General features: G+C 44.5%; 2 protein-coding genes across 6 annotated transcripts in view; one reads left to right on the top strand and one right to left on the bottom strand.

Moving 5' to 3' along the window:
* The window catches only part of TNIP1 (TNFAIP3 interacting protein 1), a 49,891-nt gene extending 46,652 nt beyond the window's left edge, over nt 1-3,239 (top strand). For all 5 annotated transcript variants that reach the window (XM_079968244.1, XM_079968241.1, XM_079968242.1 and 2 more), the window contains one exon: nt 348-3,239. In XM_079968244.1, coding sequence (XP_079824370.1) covers nt 348-391 — 44 coding nt within the window. In that variant the 3' untranslated portion in view covers nt 392-3,239. The remainder of the gene's footprint in view (nt 1-347) is intronic.
* A 2,785-nt stretch (nt 3,240-6,024) lies between these two features.
* GPX3 (glutathione peroxidase 3) lies at nt 6,025-13,909 on the bottom strand. The gene is made up of 5 exons (XM_079968331.1): nt 13,697-13,909; nt 9,120-9,273; nt 8,065-8,182; nt 7,542-7,641; nt 6,025-6,657 (listed from the first exon to the last, which is right to left on the bottom strand). The coding sequence occupies exons 1-5, from the start codon at nt 13,781-13,783 to the stop codon at nt 6,442-6,444; spliced, it is 675 nt and encodes a 224-aa protein (XP_079824457.1). The 5' UTR covers nt 13,784-13,909; the 3' UTR covers nt 6,025-6,441.
* Nucleotides 13,910-19,711: the final 5,802 nt, after the last annotated feature.

The raw sequence follows: 19,711 nt of genomic DNA, 5'->3' as shown, positions 1-19,711 counted from the left end.
TTCAAGGAGCCAGAGGTGTGTGTCTTTGGGCCTCCCTAGCTCTCCCTTCACCTAGCCCTCAACATTTTGTAACTGTGCTGATGACCCGCCAAAAACTGGTGGCCCCTGCACTAAACCACAGTTTAGTGTGTTGTGCAGATACGGCTGAAATATACTAAATGTCATCGGCCAGATTTTAAATATCCACCGGGCATTTGGCTATGGAATTCTCAGCAGTTGCTGTTGGTGAGGATTGGGATGGTGGATTCAGTTCAGCTCAAATCTCTGTGAGCTGAACATAATAGTATATCGTTGATCAAAGACCTGTCTGCCACTTTTTGTAATATTTGTGTGTTTTTGTCTTTCAGACCCTACAGGCCTTGGGTTACCTAAAAACCAAAGGCCCGCCTAACTCTGTAGGCATGTGCAAGAGCATAAAAAATGGAGTTGTGATATACGCATGTGAGTCTGCATGTACAGATAAAAGCCTCCTTGTGCTCCTGGACACTATTCACATTTATCTGTGTACATGGAATACATGTACACTTGGATGCTTGAGCTAACAGCAGCTTTAGCAGGAATTTCTGAAGACGTATGGAAGATACTGCCAAGGAGTGACAGTGGCCCAGTATTATGGGGAAAACCACTGGAAATAACTACCTGGGTCTCCCTCTCACTCACTCAGCATTTGGATGAATAACTCTTTCTGACCTCAAGGATTCAACTGCCATGGATCCACTATCAGATTCCAGTGGCAAACACCGGCAGCCCTGTGTCAACAGAACCTATATCTAGCTGATTCCCCCTGTGATGTGACAGCTTTACATTTACGGCGTCTGAATTTGGTGGCAGCGGAAACATTCTATGTGCAAAATGACTTTTGCAGAGCAGCTGTTGTGGCCAATGCCTGGACAGGTTACAGACACTGAATTTTTGCAAGGGGGTAGGGAGAAGGAGAAATCCAATCCCTGTATAGTGTATAGGAAGTAAAATATACTTTTCCCATGCTGAATATATTTTTTAAAATTTGCATGTCGAGTCCAGTGGTTTAGCCCAAGGAAACATTATACTTCCACTGAGTTGTGCTGTTCAGCATGGTTAAAACTAGTATTTGTTTGTGTATTGCGCCACATACTCAGTTTATACATATACCTTAACTTACCCTCCTCTTAGTATCGGCAGCTTCCTGCATTGTTTTCCTGAGCCTGAAACTCTGTTCCTGTCTCTTTTCAATCCCACAGTATGAAATCGAACCCATTAGACGCAATGTAAATGTGGTCTGCAAACAGGCTAGCAGGTGTTGCTGCACAGCTTCTCTCTCTCAACTCTTGAAGACAGCTTGCTGGACTAGATGGACTTCCAGTCTGATCTAGCAAGGCAGTTTTTAAATGATTCCTGATGGACTGGATGTGTTAACAAGAATAGCTAATCTTTGGCTGCAATCCACTTTCCTTGGCGTAAGTCCACTTGAGGCCAGTGGGATTCACTCCAGAATAAGGTTGTGCTGTAAATGTGGTAGTTTAGTAAAAAAAACGAAGAAGAGTTGCACTCCTGGTGCAGGGCAATAGTGACCAGCAAAGGCTTTTGAGGAATATGTGTTGCATAAAATCAAAGTTTAAAAACTTTGCTATAAGTGGTACTGCTGATGTTACCACTGTTTTACATGAGTCGGAAGGAATCACAGCTGTGTGACCACCGATTGCATGTGTTGTGGTCAGCTGTGTTACTCTTAAAAGAGCATTGATGGTATAATGAAACAGCTTGGATGCAATTGGGGCTCAGCTTTCTATAGGCATTCTGCACACTGACTTGATATACGGTTTCTTCCCCAATCTCCTCCTCGCACAGAGGCCGGTTTCTCCAACAAAGCAGCAGCATCCTTGTGGAAGTGGAGAGGCTTCATTTTAAGATGGGAGGGACCTTAGAATGTGAATGAGTGAAAGATGAAATACAGGGAAGTGATGGTTGTTGCTTTTGAAGAGACAAATTAATCATGAGGGTGCACCATACGGTGAATAGGTAGGATGAAAAAGAAAATAAGTGCATATAGAAAGTGGCTGAATCAGAGTCTGTAAAACCTGCAAAGACTTTGGTCAGTAAGGTTTCCACTGTTCACTGTTCCTCAGCATGATAATCCCTAAGGAAACAAAGGTGCCCTTTATTTTGACATTTCTGTAAAACCTACACTTGTTTCAGCCACAGATTGCTTTAAAAAAGCTGTTTTGAAATGCTGATCCAGCTAACCTAATTGTCATAAAGATTTCTTTCAAAGTGTGCTATGCAAGAGGTGGTACAAATGGCTTGTTACATGCTGCTGTAATAACTGGAATACTCCAATGTAGAGGTGTTCCAGGGGTTGGCCAGGTTGGCTCTCGCCAAGGGTGCAGGCCCAGGGTGGCACCAAAATTGTGCCCCTCCACTCAGGCTCTCTGCCCATCGGCGCACTCCCTGGGCCACCACTCTACTGCTTTGGGTGGCTGGACGGGGTGCACAGACTACTCTGGGCACCTCGGCAGGCCCCCGGTGTGAGCTTGGAGAGAAGAAAGACATGAGTTGCAAGAGGAGCGAAAAGGAAGGAAGCAGAAGAGGAAGCTAGTGGAGGGTGGAAGAAGGGCAGGTAGGCAAACAGAGAGATCAGTGGAGGAGGTGGTGGTAGGGAGGCTGAGCAAAGTGGACTTGACCCTGATGGCCACAAAGGAAGTCAATAGTGGAGCGTGAAAGGCAAACCCTTTGAGTTTCTGGTCCACGGTATCTCCTGGCTTCAGAGGTGCCAGTAGAGCTCCTTGCCAAGGGTGCCCGGGAATTTAAGTATGCCTCTGCTCAAATGGTTAATGCCTGGGCTCATTTGAAACTAGAATTGGATGTTTACAAATAGTCAGCCCTCAAACTCTGCAGGGAAAACTCTTTCCTTGGGAAGTAACCATAAAGGGTGGTCCTTTTTTCTTGTCCTCACAGAGGGAAAGAATAACAATTTACAAAATGTTACATTACAAGATCAATGCATACCACCCCAAACATAGATGCTATGGCAGGGGCACTTGTAACCCCCCTTTTCTTTCTGTCATAGGAAATAAAGAGGTGAAGGAAAGCCTGATTAGAATTTACTGTACACATCACTCTAAATAGTAACACCTAGTATTTTTGCTTGCCGATCTTCCTATTGTATAAATGTTAGAGACATTTTGTTTTGGCAAAATGATATTAATTATATATATTAATTTTATTCTATTCCTAATAAAGTGTGATTTCCCCTCCTGTGATCTACAGTCCCTGGAGTGTTATGTCGAAGTTCTACAGTCCCTGGAGTGTTATGCCTTTGTGCTATCCGGTGCTATTTATTAGATGCCTTTTGGCTTGCCATAAATGAAAAGAGGATGAGTGTCAGGGTGTTGGGTATTTCCCTTCATCATCTGTATGAAATAATTCCCTGCACAGCATAGATGGGGAGCCAGTAGTCCTCTGGATGTTGGACCCATTAGCACCAACCAATATGGGCTATGGGATCAGGGATGATGGGAGTTGCAGTTCAGCCACTGGTTAGCTACCCCTGATCCACAGTGCAAAAAGTGAAAGAGAAGATCCAAGTTGTGTGTGTGTTGTGTGCTTGTGTGCTTGTGTATTTTATCTTCTCTTTGAATCTATATTTGCATGAAGTGAACACCAAGGGGAAATTGCCTGAACCAGGGCAACTGGATACAGAATGGATTCAGGATGTCAGATTCTAATGCTATCACACGGTTTTGTAGTGGGAAAACTGGTTTCTTTTCTTTAACAGGGGCAGTTTTTAGTATGATAACACAGAGCAAAAAAGGATGAGCTCTAGCCAGAAACCCCTTCTGTTCCATTTTCACCTAAATAGCAAACTCATTAGGTTGCCTTAAGCAAGCATCTCTCTATATATGGGAAGAATACTGACTCAGCTTAGAGTTGTCATAAAGGATCATTATGTGAATGGCTTTCGTACCCTCTAAAGGCACCCTATAAATTGGGGTGCCCAACCTGTGGCCCACCAAATGCTGCTGAACCACAGTTCCCATAATCCCTGAGCACTGTCTGTGCTGCCTGGGATGGATGTGGAGGGTCTTGGCTTAGTGAGAATGCTAATGGCAGTATAGACAAGCTCCCATTTTGTTAAGACTGTAACCTAGCTAGAGGATCCAAATTCTCCAAGGAACACACATCTTGTATTGCCACCAGATCTGCACCCTTGCTTAAAGGAGAGTCTCTCACAAGTTGAATTGAGTGCTTGCTGTTTTTTTAATTATTATTAGGCAGTTTTTCATACACAGGGTGGGTGTGGAAGCAAAAGAGGCTAGGATCGTGGGGCTGATCAGAAGGACTGCATCTCTGCAAAGGTGAGTTGTGGGGCAGCACGAATGCACTAGAAGAGCTGCTCCACTGTCCCTTCGCAGCCTTGGGCTAGGTCCACCCTTTGGGAGCTTTCAGACCCAACCTTCATACTGATGCATCATCTTGTCTCCAGATCCCTCTCTCTTGTCATCCACACCCTGAGGAAGCGGTGCCATCTTTGAGAAACTTCAGTCAACATAACCTCTCGGCCTGGGAGGGTCAGTTCAGTTTGCTGTGGCAGGGAGGTGGGCTGTGCCTTATCCAGAGCTGTCCAAAACGTGGATCCCATCTGTTAGCATCCCTAACAGGAGCAGTGTGAGTTGGGTTCTTATAGCAAAGGGTTGCAAATAAAGATCTCTGAGACCTGATAGTGATGTGAACCAGAGACAACCAATATGGTGTTTTCTAGATCTTGTTGGGATATGACTCCTATCATTCTTGACCATTAGCCATGCCTGATGGGACTGATGGAAGTTTTAGTCCCAACAAGCACTAGAGAGCACCGTGTTGGCTGCCCTGGTGGAAGCACTAGTGTGTGAAAGCTTATGCCACCATAAATTGGCATAATTGAGTTCTATAGATAGAAGTGAGTGTGGTTTGACTTATAAAGCCTGATGGCTAAAGACTGCTGAATATATATTTGCATATAAATATGTTAACAAAGAGTGGGGAAAGAGATCCCATACTTTTAATGTCGTAGTATCAAAAACAAAAGACTACTTTGTGTGTTGTAATATACAGTGATACCTTGGTTCTTAAATGCCTTGGTTCTCAAATGCCGAAAACCCGGAAGTAAGTGTTCTGGTTTTCGAACAATTTTTGGAAGCTGAACATCTGATGCGTCTGTCGGCTATTGTTTCCAGGGCACCTGCACCAATCAGAAGCAGAGCCTTTCTTTTCGAACATTTCGGAAGTCAAACAGACTTCCGGAATGGATTAAGTTTGGCGCTTTGTGTTTGCTATTTATTTTGCATTTTTGTTTTGAGGCTTTTTTGGTTAATTTGGTTTGTGACTGTGTGGAACCCAGTTCAGCTATTGATTGATTGATTGATTGATTGATTGATTGTGTGACTACGGAAATGGATAAAAGCACCCCATCCAAACAATGACTAGCATCAGTGCAGGTAAAAAATAATAATAATTTTAATTTTTATCACCTACAATACTGTCTTACTTATTTTATAGTATATTAATTGATTATTGCTTTCATTTTATGTATCAGTGGTCTCGTTAGATAGTAAAATTCACATTAAATTGCTGTTTTAGGGGTTGTTTTTAAAAAGTCTGGAACAGATGAATCCATCATGCATTACTTTCTATGGGAAAGCGCGCCTTTGGAATGGACTTCCGGAACAGATTAAGTTTGAGAACCAAGGTACCGGAAGACTGGAGTAAATTTACGGACTATTTGAAAAGTATTTGTGAAGACCAGACGACGTTTGTAGGTTTGCAAGAAGTTCTGTGAGGAGTATTATTGGAAGTATTACAAAAATAAATAAGGGAAAGGATAATTTGTTAAGAGACTTAAAGGCAATATAAAGTTAAGAAATATATAAGAAGTGAACAAAAACGGTGGATTATCAGAGGTGCTGATGGAAGTCAAAAAAGATGGTATAAGTGATAAGTTTTGTGGTACATTTTATCATTTATATGTTAAAATCAATAAAAATTATTATTTAAAAAAAGAGAACCAAGGTACCACTGCACTCAGCTTTGATCACAGAATTGTAGAGTTGGGAAGGGACCCCAAGGGTCTTCTTCGTCAACCTCCCTGCAATGCTACCAATGTGCTACGATGGGCTCAAAGTTGGAGTGATGGCAGGGAGAGATCCCACTTACAACATGGTGGGAGCGAAGCCTAGAGAGGGACTGGAAAGCTGAGGCCCACTTTCTCTTCCAAAGTGTGTTTGGGAAAACAGGTCAGTCAAGGAAGGGTTGCAGTCTGATTTTGAATAAACTAGTACATATTTAACAGTATATCTTAACCTTTTGGTTTTGGTCAAAGGAAGTTCAGTTTCTTTTTCTGTGATTTGAGGATAAAATGTCTGGTTCTGGATAAAGCAACAGGTCTCCCCACCCCTCCCATCTTATTTCTCTACATCTACATGACCTCTAGCCCATTGACAGGTTCTGCTGCTCTCTCATGTATTTCAGGATGTCGCTCTTCACAGTGCCGATGTTGGTCCTGTGTGCCCACCTCATCACAGGCTTCCCGTCCGGACCAACCAAAAACTTCTCAAAGTTCCACTTGATATCGTGGACCTTCAGCGGTTCCCAAAAAAGTTTCTTGGGGTCACCAAAACTTTCTAAAGGAGGCGGGCAGGAGTTCTACCAGAGAGAGAAAGAAAAGCATTATTTACTTTTCTGTTGTTAGAAATGAAGGCCATTTGAGAGAAGGTGCTTTAAGAAGTATAAAAACAAGCTTTTCGTCATTGCTCTAGTGGTGTAGGGGAGATGTAGGCAACTGTGAACAAGAAGAGAGGAGCCTGAAATGTACTTCCTGACAGCGACATTTGAGCCTAAAAAGGGGCCAAACTGCCCTATCCGCAAGTGAATAATGATGCAACAACCTGTTTTGTTCTTAAATGAATACCAGTCAGGAGGGAAGAAGGTGCTTAACCCCTCCTCACCAGCTGCTTTTCTGCTTAAAATTTCTCCCCCTCCCCAGCTGCTTTTTTCTTTCTGCCACGTTCCACATAGGTGCTTGCCTATCTAAAAACATATAATTTTCTTGGCAGCCTCACCCCTGGCATTTGCTTAAAGAGAACTTACTTTCTTGGATCCCGAGTTACATTTCCATTAATGGGAGGGCCATGATCTATTTATGGGAGGGACCTGTGTCCATTGGAGACCCACGCTGGCAGAAGAGGGAGAGAAAGGGAGGCACGTCTCACTGATTTCCCCTTATGGACCCCTGCTCCATCTCTTAAGCTCTTTTATAGGAGACCCCAGTCCTGATTATAAGAACCCTGCTGAATCAGGCCAAAGGCAATTCAGCATCCTTGTTCTCACAGTGGTCAACCGCTGGAGCAGATTTAATGGGGGCACAAGGGGAAAGGAATCAATTGGTTAGAAATGCCCCCCTGTCTCTCAGTGAGAGCATCATTGGAGCGTAGTTCTGTTTGCGGAATCCTTAGCTCCAAGCTATTTCCCTTAACATCTTCATGAGCCAGGATGAGAGGTGGTAGAGGTTCAAAGGAGCCGATACAAACCTTCAAGAAGGTGTAGATTCTCTGTTCTTTATCCCCATTCACATCTCCTTTCTGAAAGAGCTGGAAATTTGGGACAAAACCTCCTCCAGGCCTGACGTATCTGGAACAGAAGGAGCAAGTTTAACCAGCTCTTTCGCAGAGAGGCTGCAACAAGGAAAAGTTTCTACTCTGTTCAGAGGACAGCCTCCTGGCCCCTGCTCAGAATCTATTAGGCACAGTCCCTGCTGCCCAGCCGTAAATATCCTTTCCATTCCCTGCTCCCAAGCAATCACTATTTCCAGAGAAGTGTAGGTAAGTTCCCTAGAGATTAAAGAGTCTGTTGCCTGCCCCCACCTTCTCGCCAGAAGGAGAAGAGAAGTGAAAATTAGCAATACATGCATGTGAGTCTGCTCTGGGGTACATGGTAGAGCCACAGGAGAAGGAGATAGTGAGCAACTGTAAGCATTAAAGACAAGAGGCTTTCTAAATTAGCCTGTTGTGGAATGTAGAGTTACCTGGCATAACCATCAAGTCGTGTACTCACCTCAGTCCTGGAAGGATTTCTGCATTCGTGCCAGGTTCTTGTTTTCCAAATTGATTGCATGGGAAACCTAGGACAACCAGTCCATGATTTCGCAGCTCATTCTGTAGTGCATTCAGTTCTGCAACATAATCACCAACAGAGCAAAATCCCAATTCAGACTCTAATTGAAATGCCACAGTCCCTGCACTCCACTGCAATTTCAGCTACAACCTGTACCCCACATACCTGCCATTTGAGGATCACACTTCTGATGGTGAAAGCTTATGCCACAATAAAAATGGTTACCATTTATGGTGCCAAAAGAATACAATCGGCTATCCCTCTAGAAGTCACCTGCAGGACTTAGCTCAACAAAACACTTGGCTCAAATCATACTTATGTGACGGAGCCATCCTGAAGTCAACAAGAGGCAGCGTGGCATCTCTGAACATTGCATTGTGGAGATGAACCTCCAAGAATGGTCCATTTGGTCCACCATGCTGTTCTCACAGTCGCCAACCAGATGCCCGTGAGAACTGGGCAAGCAGAACCAATGCACAATAACACTCTCCCCTCCTGATGCCTCTGGCAGCTAGTATTCAGAAGGCAGTATCGCTGCTGACCATCAAGACAGAACACCGCCATCATGACTAGTAGCTACTAATAGCCACCTCATCCATCTCTTTGCCCGATCCTCTTTTAAAGCATCCAGGTTGGTGGCAATCACTGCATAAATTAACGATGCGCTGCCTGAAGGAGTAATTTATCTGTCCTGAATCTCCCAAGGGAAAGGCAAATCTGCCTAAGTGTAGATATGCCTGGGTTGAGTCTTGGAACCTGTGCTTAGGCCAGATCTCATCTGCTGCATGTGACACAATAATAAAGAGGAAAGTATCACAGAACAGATGATTTCCATCCCTACCAAATAATCTTAGCTAGTCTTCATGCTTCTGGGCTTAAGAGACAGGTTTTCTCAGCTTCTGACATTGTTGGAAGTCTAGTGCCTCCCATTGAAGGTATCCACCACTAGGGCAGGTGCTGCTAGCTAGGCTTCTCTTCCTAGCTAAGAAGCTTACCAAGGTACTGCATTGTGAGTCCTCAGTAGGTGGCCACATTGACAAAGAGGACCATCCTCCCCGAGTACTGCTGGAAAGGGATGTACTCATCACCGTTTATGGTGAGAGCCCCATAGTCATAGATTGTTCCTGCTTTCGTGTTGTAGCAGTCCACCTGGAGGGAAACAAGAGAGACTCTACCTGAAGAAGGATAAGGAGGTGAAAGAAGATACTCTGGAATGCAGATCTGAACCAGGGCTTTTCTAAGAGCTGCTTTGACAGCTCATATACATTTCCACAAGTGTACCTGGGTGCCCATACCATGGAAGGAGATCAGACCACAACAGGGGAGGGGGACCTCAGGCCAAATGTTCCATGCAGGTCTTTTTAACAGGCCTTCGGGACTTTACTGGCCTTGCTTGCCTGGCTAAACTGTGCCCCAGAATTCTGAAAACAACTCTCGATTGCCTGGCTAGAGAGGGATGTGTGAGCATGTGCAGAACGCAGCCTACTGTGCAAAGATTATATTGGTTGCTCCTCCCACTTTTGGCTCTTGTCCTGCTCTCCTCTGGCATGTAACCTTTGGCAAATTGCCCAGAAGAGAATGCAGGCTGAGGTGGCCAAAAATTCCCTACCTCTAGAGTAGTATGAGAACCAGTCATCCCACACAGTCTAAATGGGTGGCAGTGAGCTCTTCAGTGACTTCCAGCTTTACGATACAAAATACTGCAGGGCTGACAACAGCACCTCTGTCTGCAGGGACTCGGGAACATCAGGGCTGGCCCAGATTTCCCCTGTGCATGGAGGAGAGTTTGCCTGTGTCTGCCCCTTCCCAAGCTCAGTGAATGCATGGTGGCAGGGTGCATGGCTCGGGTGCAAATGCCCAGTGTGTCTGATGTAGTGATAAGAGAAGCCATCCCTGCTGAACTCCCTTCTTCTTCAGAGCTGGCAAAAAGGCACAGGAGCATCTTCCAAGCAGAGGTATTGACAAACCTATGAATGTATTTAGAGGAAGTGTATAATGAAAGATGAAATAAATACAGTAGGGTGGGCACACCCTTCTGGTGCTGGATGCTGAAAATATATTCCATCCTCTGTGGTGAGGAAGGGAAGAGCTAAAGTTTAGTGGTAGAACACCTGCTTTACAGGTCCTGGGCTCACTTCCTGGCATCTCTGAGTAGGGCTGGGTAAAATCCTGGCCTGAAACTCTCGAGAGCTGTGCTGCCAGTCATACCTGCCAACTTCCTGAGGCCCTGGGTGCCCGAGCACCCACAAAAGTTCCCATGAAGGGGCCAGGCACCCACAAATTTCAGTGCCAGGGCCATGTACTCTGTATGACAGCCACAGCTCTGGGCACCCAAGCTGGCACTCCTGCCAGTCAATACTGGTCTGGACTGATATAAAGCAACGTCCTATGGCAGAGCAGTTTATAATTGGTGACTGAAGAACTGCCCCCACTTAGCTCTTGATGGTCACCTAGAAACACATGGTTACTAGGCTCTGATTGGTACACTTCATCATTTGCTCTGAACTTCTGGTTCACGGCAGGAGAGAGGAAATCTATTTGCGTCAGAAGCCACAGATCAAGCACTGCTAAAGCTGTTTTACTTTTCCAGTTTGCAGGGACAGGTGCTGGATGACAGAGATGGGTCCCCTTTACTGCAGGCCAACCCAGATTTGTTTGCGTTCGAAGTTTTGTTCCAAGTCAAATCCCGGATTACAGCCGTGGGATAGGAAGGGGAATGTTAACTGTGGAGAGGGATTAACACTTGAGTACATCTTTTGGCTCTAAACAAACCAAAGGCACGTCACACAAAAAATACTAAGCGAAGGCACAGAACAAGAGGAGTCAGTTTCTGAGACCAGTTATTAAGTAGCGGTAGAAGGCACAAGGGTAAAAATAGCACTGGCCAGCGAACCCACAAAAGATGGACAAACATTTCAACCGTTGTAAACAGACCACGGGAATGAAAAGCTTGGAGAAGCACTGTCATTTCCTTGGCTTTTAAAGATAGCCTTGAGAGGGCAGGGGTATATGTAAGCATTTGGCAAGCTGTTTCTCCATCAAATGCTGTGGATTGCAACTCCCATCAGTCAGCACAGTAGATTGCTGTACAGTGGTACCTCGGGTTACATACGCTTCAGGTTACATACGCTTCAGGTTACAGACTCCGCTAACCCAGAAATAGTACCTCGGGTTAAGAACTTTGCTACAGGATGAGAACAGAAATTGTGCTCCGGCAGCACGGCAGCAGCAGGAGGCCCCATTAGCTAAAGTGGTGCTTCAGGTTAAGAACAGTTTCAGGTTAAGAACAGACCTCCAGAATGAATAAAGTTCTTAACCCGAGGTACCACTGTAATGGGAACAGGACAGGAACAGTCTACTAAGGCTAGATGTATTTGAGACTGGGGGCAACAGGTTTGGAAGCCCTTCTCTTTCCTTCCCATAATAAAAGTGACGACGTCTTTGTACCTCTGCAGCACCATCCAATGTGTTTGCTCTGCCGGAATCCAATGCAGCCTGTCTCCTAGCAAGTATGCCTGGCATGTGCCCCAATGGGCATCTTGTACAGCAGGCATGAGGCAACTTTGGCCCTGCAGTTGCTGATGGACTGCAACTTCCATTGGCCCTGCAGTTGCTGATGGACTGCAACTTCCATTGGCCTTGATACTGGCCACGCTGGCCGAGGTTGATGGGAGATGTAGTCCAGCAACATCTGGAGGCCAAAGTCTCCCCACCCCGCCTCACAGCTGCTGTTCTGGAGAGAAATGGAAACATACAATCGTGGAGTTGGAAGGGACCCCGAGGGTCATCTAGTCCAACCCCCTGCAATGCTGGAATATTTTGCTTAAAGGGCTTGAACCCACAACCCTGAGATTAAGAGTCTCGTGCTCTACTAGGAATGGTGATTTAATATTTTCACTTGGTTTTGCCCCTCCATCTTTCTGTGACCCACACAAACTGGTCTTGTGCATCAGTGCAGGTATGAGCAGAAACCGCTTTAAATGGAGCAGCAACAAAGTGACTATTGTGCTTCCCTTTTTTAGGCAGATTATATGTGGCTTTCTTATTCATAATAAGATGTCACTGAGGCTTCTCTCACATCTCTGCCACACTACCAGCCTGTGCAGATAGCCCTGGGAGTAAACAAGTCACATGGGACCTATCCTATCTTGCCTAACCTTGTCCTTTGGACTGATGACATTGGTGCACAAGTCGCATCCATCTCCCGTGCTTTAGACATCTCCCCCTTTCCCTGCTCGAGATTAAAGTTCCGTGCTACAGAGGATCCGCCTGACCTGCAGCACTATATCTCTGGGTTCCCCTCCTGCCCTAGGAGGGATTCAGATATCAGTTAGGAGCTGGGGGGTGAGATTCGCACTGGGTCCTTTGCAACCATAGTATCATTTATCATCGCAGCTATCCTGTGAGGTTGATCTTCTGAGTTTCACAATAAGACAAATGGGTATTTATCGCATTCCTGGCAAGAACCTAAGGATGTAAGAAGGACCCTGCTGGATTGGACAAAGGACCATGGCTCCGTGGCAGGACACCTGCTGTACCATGAAGAAGGTCTCTGGTTCAATCCCTAGCATCTCCAGGTAGAATAATATTTTTTAAAATAATTTTATTATTTGTACCCCATCCATCTGACCGGGTTGGGAATACACACACACAACCGCATCTGAAATTCTGGATATCTGCTGCCAGTCAGAGTAGACAATATTGAGCTACGTGGTCAAACTAAGTATAAGGCAGGCTCCTAGGTTTATGCTCCTCTGGCCCATCTAGTCGAGCATTCTGTTTTTGTGGTGGGCAGCCTGCTGCCTTTGGGAATGCCACAATCGGAACGTGAACCTCCATAGCACTCTCTTGTTCATGTCCCTCAGCAACTGGCATTCAGACGCATGCTGCCTCTGATACTGGACATCAGATATAGCCGTCTAACTAGTAGTTGCTGAGAGGGTCAGCCTCCGTGGAGGTGTCTTATCGTGTAAAGCGCTTGCCCAGCAGCATCCAGGTCAAAATTCACAAGATCATACTGATATAATCATCCTGGAAAACGTGAAATTTCTGTTCAGAAACTAGCTTAGCAAGACAGAGCCTGCCAGCTCACATGGGGGACACCACAGGGACAGGCTGATCATAAAATGCGCTCCATTCCTTTCACCACTTGATAAGAAGCAGCGAGTTTACACGGCTAAAAGAAGCACTCCCTTTATCCTCTGACAATGCCCACAACAATATAGGCTCAAATACATACGGTACCCTGATCTAGATACACAATTTCAAAGGCATTGTGGGAGAGGAGATGAATATAAACTGGGACCTGCCATTCTGCTCATAATTTTGTGGTATGGAATCTCTGGTCCCTACGCAGGCCAGATCAGGTTGGTTCCCACTGGCTGCAGATTCATAAGGGGTGCTTGATTGTGCAGAGAGTATTATGTTATATAAATCACTAGGCAGCTGTTGCTCGTCCTCCCCAAACCCTGCTGTCTGATATTGCATGGTTTCAAACCAGAATACAAGAGCTGTCAGATCCCAGGTTATCTTCCTGTTTGAGCACCCATTGAATGGTACTGCAATATCTTACCTTCTGTTGTTCCTGTCCCAGATTTGGCTGAATTAAGCCAGCTAAGAGCAAGGGCAAAATCCACGTGTCCTTATGTCTGCTCCTCATGGTTGTGGCAGCCACGGGGACAAGGGGGGGTAAGCACCCTCCCTTTGCCTCCCCCAGATGGCTACTGCTTGCCGCAGGTGTCTCCCTGTCTCCGCCACTCAAACACGTTAGCACCTTCCAGCAAAAATGCTGCGATAAATAGGGTGAAGCAGAACGCTTCTGGCCAATCATGGAACAGCAAGGACTTGTGGGCTGCTCCTGCAAATATTAACCGTGTAGGCTCTGCACTCAAGAATTCCTCACAGATTGGTGTGCCATGTGCTGTCTTAGGGGTGAGCTCACATAAAATCCATCTTAGAGAGAATGTCAGTGACCAGAATTTGGACTAGAGAGAAGATTCAAGAATATAACATGTCCCCTGTTATCTGCTGGGAATTGTAGCTCTGTGACACACAAACCGCAGCTCCCAGGATAATTTGGGATGCACATAAATAAAGCTCTTAGGCTAAAATTCTATATTCACTTATCTGGAAGTAGCCTTGAACTCAGTAGAATTTACTTATGAGTAGGTATGCACAGGCCAGTTAATATCTTTGTGTGTTCTTTTCTGCATTTAATTTCATTCTGGCTGACCTCCCTGCTCACAATTCATCTAATGATTTTGAAGGTTTTGTACACTGTTCTCTTCCTAATGTTGCTATTTGCAATATGATTGATTCAAAATGGTATGAATGAAGATGAATGAATAGATTTTGTGGATCGCTGTGAGCTCCTTGCAAAGGTTACCAAATAGAAAAGCCTGAGGATGTCTATATTAAATAAACAAGAACTTAAAAGTGTGAGATGTGAAAGCAACATTTCTTGGAAAAAGACAGGGCAGTTGTGCCCATTTGCCCAGAAGCAGCCTGAGGTAGGACTGGAACACGATGGAAAAGGCCTTGCAATCTTGGTAAAGCTCAGTTGGTTAGAGCTTGGTGCTGATAACGCCAAGGTTACAGGTTCAATCCCCGTATGAGTCAGCTGCATATTCCTGCATTGCAAGGGGCTGGACTCGATGATCTTCAGGGTCCCTTCCAACTCTGCATTTCTATGACTCTATGAATTGAAAGCAGTCTCTACAGCTGACACATCAGTCTAAAAGACTGAGCAGAGAGTATAGGTACTTGGGCTCGGGAGCGTGTAGGCAGCCAATGTTACTGGAATAGAATTGGTGCGATATGATCTTTTCACCTCGGTCAGCCAGTTGGGCAGCCAGGTTCCACACTAATTGAAGCTTGACATAATAGTCCAGTCTTGAAAATCCAGCTCAGATTGCTGCAGCAAAGTTATCCCTGTTCAAATAATTAATATGTTTTAGAACATTAGAATTAGAACATTAGAATTAATAGGATTAGAACATTGGGCCAACATAAGCTGGTTGAAGGTACACTGTTCTACTGAGGCAACCTGTGCCTTAAGCAATGTGAATGGCTTACCCTCTAGCAGTCCCTATAGGTAGGGCTGGGGCAACCCCAGAATAATGTCTAAAGAAGAAGAAGAAGAAGAAGAAGAAGAAGAAGAAGAATTTGGATTTGATATCCCGCTTTATCACTCCCCTAAGGAGTCTCAAAGTGGCTAACGTTCTCCTTTCCGTTCCTCCCCCACAACAAACACTCTGTGGGGTGAGTGGGGCTGAGAGACTTCAGAGAAGTGTGACTGGCCCAAGGTCACCCAGCAGCTGCATGTGGAGGAGCGGAGACGCGAACCCGGTTCCCCAGATTACGAGTCCACTGCTCTTAACCACTACACCACTCTGGCTCTCAGAGTCACAGCTTCTGTCTTGATCCTGGGGTGCCCCAATTTCTGCTGGCCAGCAGATGGGGGCTGCGAAAGCAACTCCTGGGGTGACAGCAGCAGCAACATTAGGAAGGAGGCATGAGGGCTCCTTCTCAAAGCCTACTTAGCATTTACTAGGCTTTTGGGAAGAAATGGCAGCCTACTATTTATTTATTTATTTCTCTCTCTCTCTCTCTCTCTCTCTCTCTCACACACACACACACACACACACACACACACACACTGCACAGGAAAAGCGAGACCTTAACCTTTGGTGGCATATTATCAATATCAGTGCTTTTTTTCTGGGGGGGAGACACAGGGGGACGCATACTCCTAAACATTTTGTGAATCTAAGTTTGGCCTCATTGAGGGGTAGTATTTCAAAATGAGTAGGAAAATGAGAGTACCCCTAAACATTTTTTTAAGAAAAAAAAACACTGATCAGTATGGTGTGTTTCTTTGTTTTTTGTTTTTTCCCCCTATATTATTAGCCAGAAAAAAACAGACACTGCCTTGGCCTGTGGATCAGTGGAAGAGAGGTGGATCGCAGAGTAAATGGACACAGCAGATGGACTAGATTTCAGCAAAGTGTAATTTGGTGGGGCAACTCAACCAGTAGCTTTTGATAAGAGAATAGCATATCAAAAGGTTATAAGTTTGCTGTGTTGGGGCTTAACCTTTAAAGTCCTGAACACAAGATTGGCATCCAAATACATAAAGGAGTGCCTCTTTCCAGACCCCTTTCCTCGTGACTTAAGATGTTCTCAAGTGTTTCCAGGGATTGTGGTGGTGCATTTTTAGTAGAATGGAAGGAGAAACTGGTGATAGTAGTCTGGTGACTGAGAGGGAGATACACAGTTCCACATCGGATGCTTTGTTCTCTTGAATAGAGAGGGGGCAATTCTGAGCTTGCCAACTTTGGTAGCGCTGGTGAACTTGGGACGTCATGTGTGCATCTTAAATCCTGCATACAATTGCAAAATGTACTTACCGCTCAACCGTCCTGGTTTAAGTGAGACAGGAACCAGGCAGAGGGCCTTCTCGGTAGTGGCCCCCGCACTGTGGAACGCCCTTCCAGCAGATGTCAAAACGATAAACAACTACCTGACATTCAGAAGACATCTTAAGGCAGCCCTGTTCAGGGAAGTTTTTAACGTGTGATATTTTACTGTATTTTTGGTTTTTATGGAAGCCGCCCAGAGTGGGCGGGGTATAAATATTAAATTATTATTATTATTATTATTATTATTATTATTATTATTATTATTATCCCAGAATTACAGAAGCCATTCTGGGTTCTGATTGGATCCCAGAATGTCCTGTTTTTTGGTCCAGCATTCTGGCTTGAGTCAGCTGGCTTGTGCCAGAGACCTGGACAAAAAGGAGCCCGTTTTTTGGTCTCAGTTTCTGGTGCAAGTCAGCTGGCTCTTTCAAGAGCTTGGGACCAAAAAGACTAGCAACCTGATTTGCCTCATCTGGATGCTGGAGGGTATGAATGTGTTCCATGGTGTGCCAAGTGGTGGTGTGTGTGTGGTCTCCATAAGAATTTTTCAAGTTTCCAAATACAGTGGTACCTTGGGTTAAGGACTTAATTCGTTCTGTAAGTCCATTCTTAACCTGAGACTGTTCTTAACCTGAAGCACCACTTTAGTTAATACGGCCTCCCGCTGCTGCCGCGCCACCAGAGCACGATTTCTGTTCTCATCCTGAAGCAAAGTTCTTAACCCGAGGTACTATTTCTGGGTTAGCAGAGTCTGTAACCGGAAGCGTATGTAACCCGAGGTACCACTGTATGCCAAAATTTCAGATTAATTCATTACAGATTGTCACTGATCACAGCTAGTTAACAGGTGTTGAAAATTGACACAGTGATCCTTTTTATTCCAATTTTCAACAGGCATATTATATATTTCTTTCCACCTTTTGTGAAAACTACCAAGAGACTTTATTCAGGGTGTGTTTTTCAAGGAAGGCAATCTTGCCTTAGTTTGGTGGAGTTCTGAGCAGCGATTCAAATGACAGCATATACACAGATCAAATAGTGAAGCAAGAATTTTGATAAGGTCCACAATGTTAGCAGAGAACCACCTTGTAGATGCTGTGAGCAATGCTGAAATATAACCATGTTGTGCAGAGCCTCAATGAATTTGAAGACATGCAAAACTCATTTAGGCAAATGGGGCCTAATTCTAGATTTATCTTCATCCTCCCCACCCCCCACCCCCTCTGAGTTCTTTGCAAGTAACACTAAGACTAAGGAGGAGGAGGAAGAACCTGAGTGGCCGTACCACCCCCTGACTGGTTGTAAATAAAAAGTCAGGCAGATGGGGATTGCTGGGGGCAGACTGAGGTGGTCAGGACAAGGCCCCATTTGCAGGAAAGGGTTAGCCTCCCCTGCTCTCTACGCAGATGTTTTCTAGATCAGTTACACAGGCACTGTGGAACCAGAGAGCATTTCAGGAACAAAGTGTACCTTTCAAAGGGTTCATAGTTTAATCCTACTGTAGTCCTGCCAAATATTTTCAGCAAATTGATTAATGATTTTCAGGTCAAACAGCCTGCCTATTTATGAGACTTCACCCATTCCCTGCTTTGTCTTTGAGTCATCTTCATTTCAAGAATTTCAGTTTTTAATTGAGGTTTCTCAAGCAATCACCTTGGCTATTACAAAAAGATAAGCATATGCTAGAGATGAACTACTGAAATCAAAATTTTCTCTTGAGAAAACCATCTTCTCAAGATATATATTTTATTTTAGTAGTTCTTCTAGTCAGGTAACGTGAAAAATGTCAACTGAGAGCCAATGAAGTTAAAAAAATTACAGAACAGGGGAGAAATATAAAAATCTGCTGGAAAGGAAAACACCCTTATGGCTATCGCCTTTATGGCTATTACAATTAAGAGAATCAATATGGATAGACAGTGGGCAACTAACAGGGAATTGCTGCACTTTACAGAGGGGGAACCTAAACTGAAATCAATGGAAAGTGTAAGGAGCCATGTTACGGACTGGGTTCAATATCATCAGTTATATGCAATGTTTAAAATAGACAGGAAAAATTGTTCTTTGGACCAAAGTTCTCAATTTGAAAAAGAACTAACTTCTACAAAACAAAGAAATTTTTTTATCTAAAATGTACATTCTGTTATTAGATTGGGAAATAAAGACGAGCTTCTCAAAGCTTCTATGGCACACAGGGCAATAGATATAGGGCATAATATAGATTTGAATCTCAGGGGTGAAACTTTGGAAAAGCTATATGAAATTTACAGCATGTTATTATTTGAAGGAGAACTACCTGAAAATGATTTACAGATGGTAATTAACTCCAGGTAGGCTTGCTAAGATGTTTAAAACTGAATCAGATAAGTGCAGGAGGTTGAGGGAACGTTTTTTCATATGTGGTGGACCTGTAAAAGGGTAAAAGAGTATTGGGAAATAATCCATAATGAATTGAAAAAAATGTTTAAGAGTACTCCCCCACACACACACAAAAACCAACAGAGGCCTTTTTGTTGGGGATAATTCAGATGGAAATTCCCAGGTGTCAATAAAGGTTATTTATGTATGCCACTACTGCGGCCAGTGTTTCGTTTGCCCAAAACTGGAAAACGAGTGAGGTCCCAACTAAAGAAGAATGGCAACTTAAGTTGATAGAATATGCGCCGCTTGCAGACTTAACCTATAGAATAAAATGAAGAACATACGTTTAGAGAAGCCTGGAAAAAATTGTGTACACTTGAAAAGCTTGGCAGCATTAAGATAAATTCAACAGTGTAAATAAGTTTTGATGGATGTAATCATGGAATAATGGAATACTGAATGGTTTAGTTTATGTAAAATATGCAGGGATTTATGATATGCAAAATGAAGCATGGGAAGAGAAGAAGGGAAGTCATTCCCAAGCCAGGCAAGCACTTCCTGACTTAGGGGAGGAGGCAGGAGGGTTGCAGGATCCTGTCAGAGCTTCATGCCTCCTTCCCAAACCCCAGGAAGCTGAATGCAGAGGAACAGAAGGCAACTTCATGTGCTGGAAAGAGGCAGAGAGGGTGATTTGGATGTTGCCAAGTGGGGTGAACCCTTCGTCCCTGTTTTCTGTCCCAGATTCTGCTCCTCTTGAAAAGGCCTGAGATGCTCCTCCCAGACTCAAGGGCAGTTTCAAAGGGCAT

Source organism: Podarcis cretensis (genome assembly GCF_951804945.1).
Source record: "Podarcis cretensis genome assembly, chromosome: 2".
Classification (NCBI taxonomy): domain Eukaryota; kingdom Metazoa; phylum Chordata; class Lepidosauria; order Squamata; family Lacertidae; genus Podarcis; species Podarcis cretensis.
Note: the sequence above shows the minus strand (reverse complement) of the source record. Positions and strands in the feature narration are given on the sequence as shown.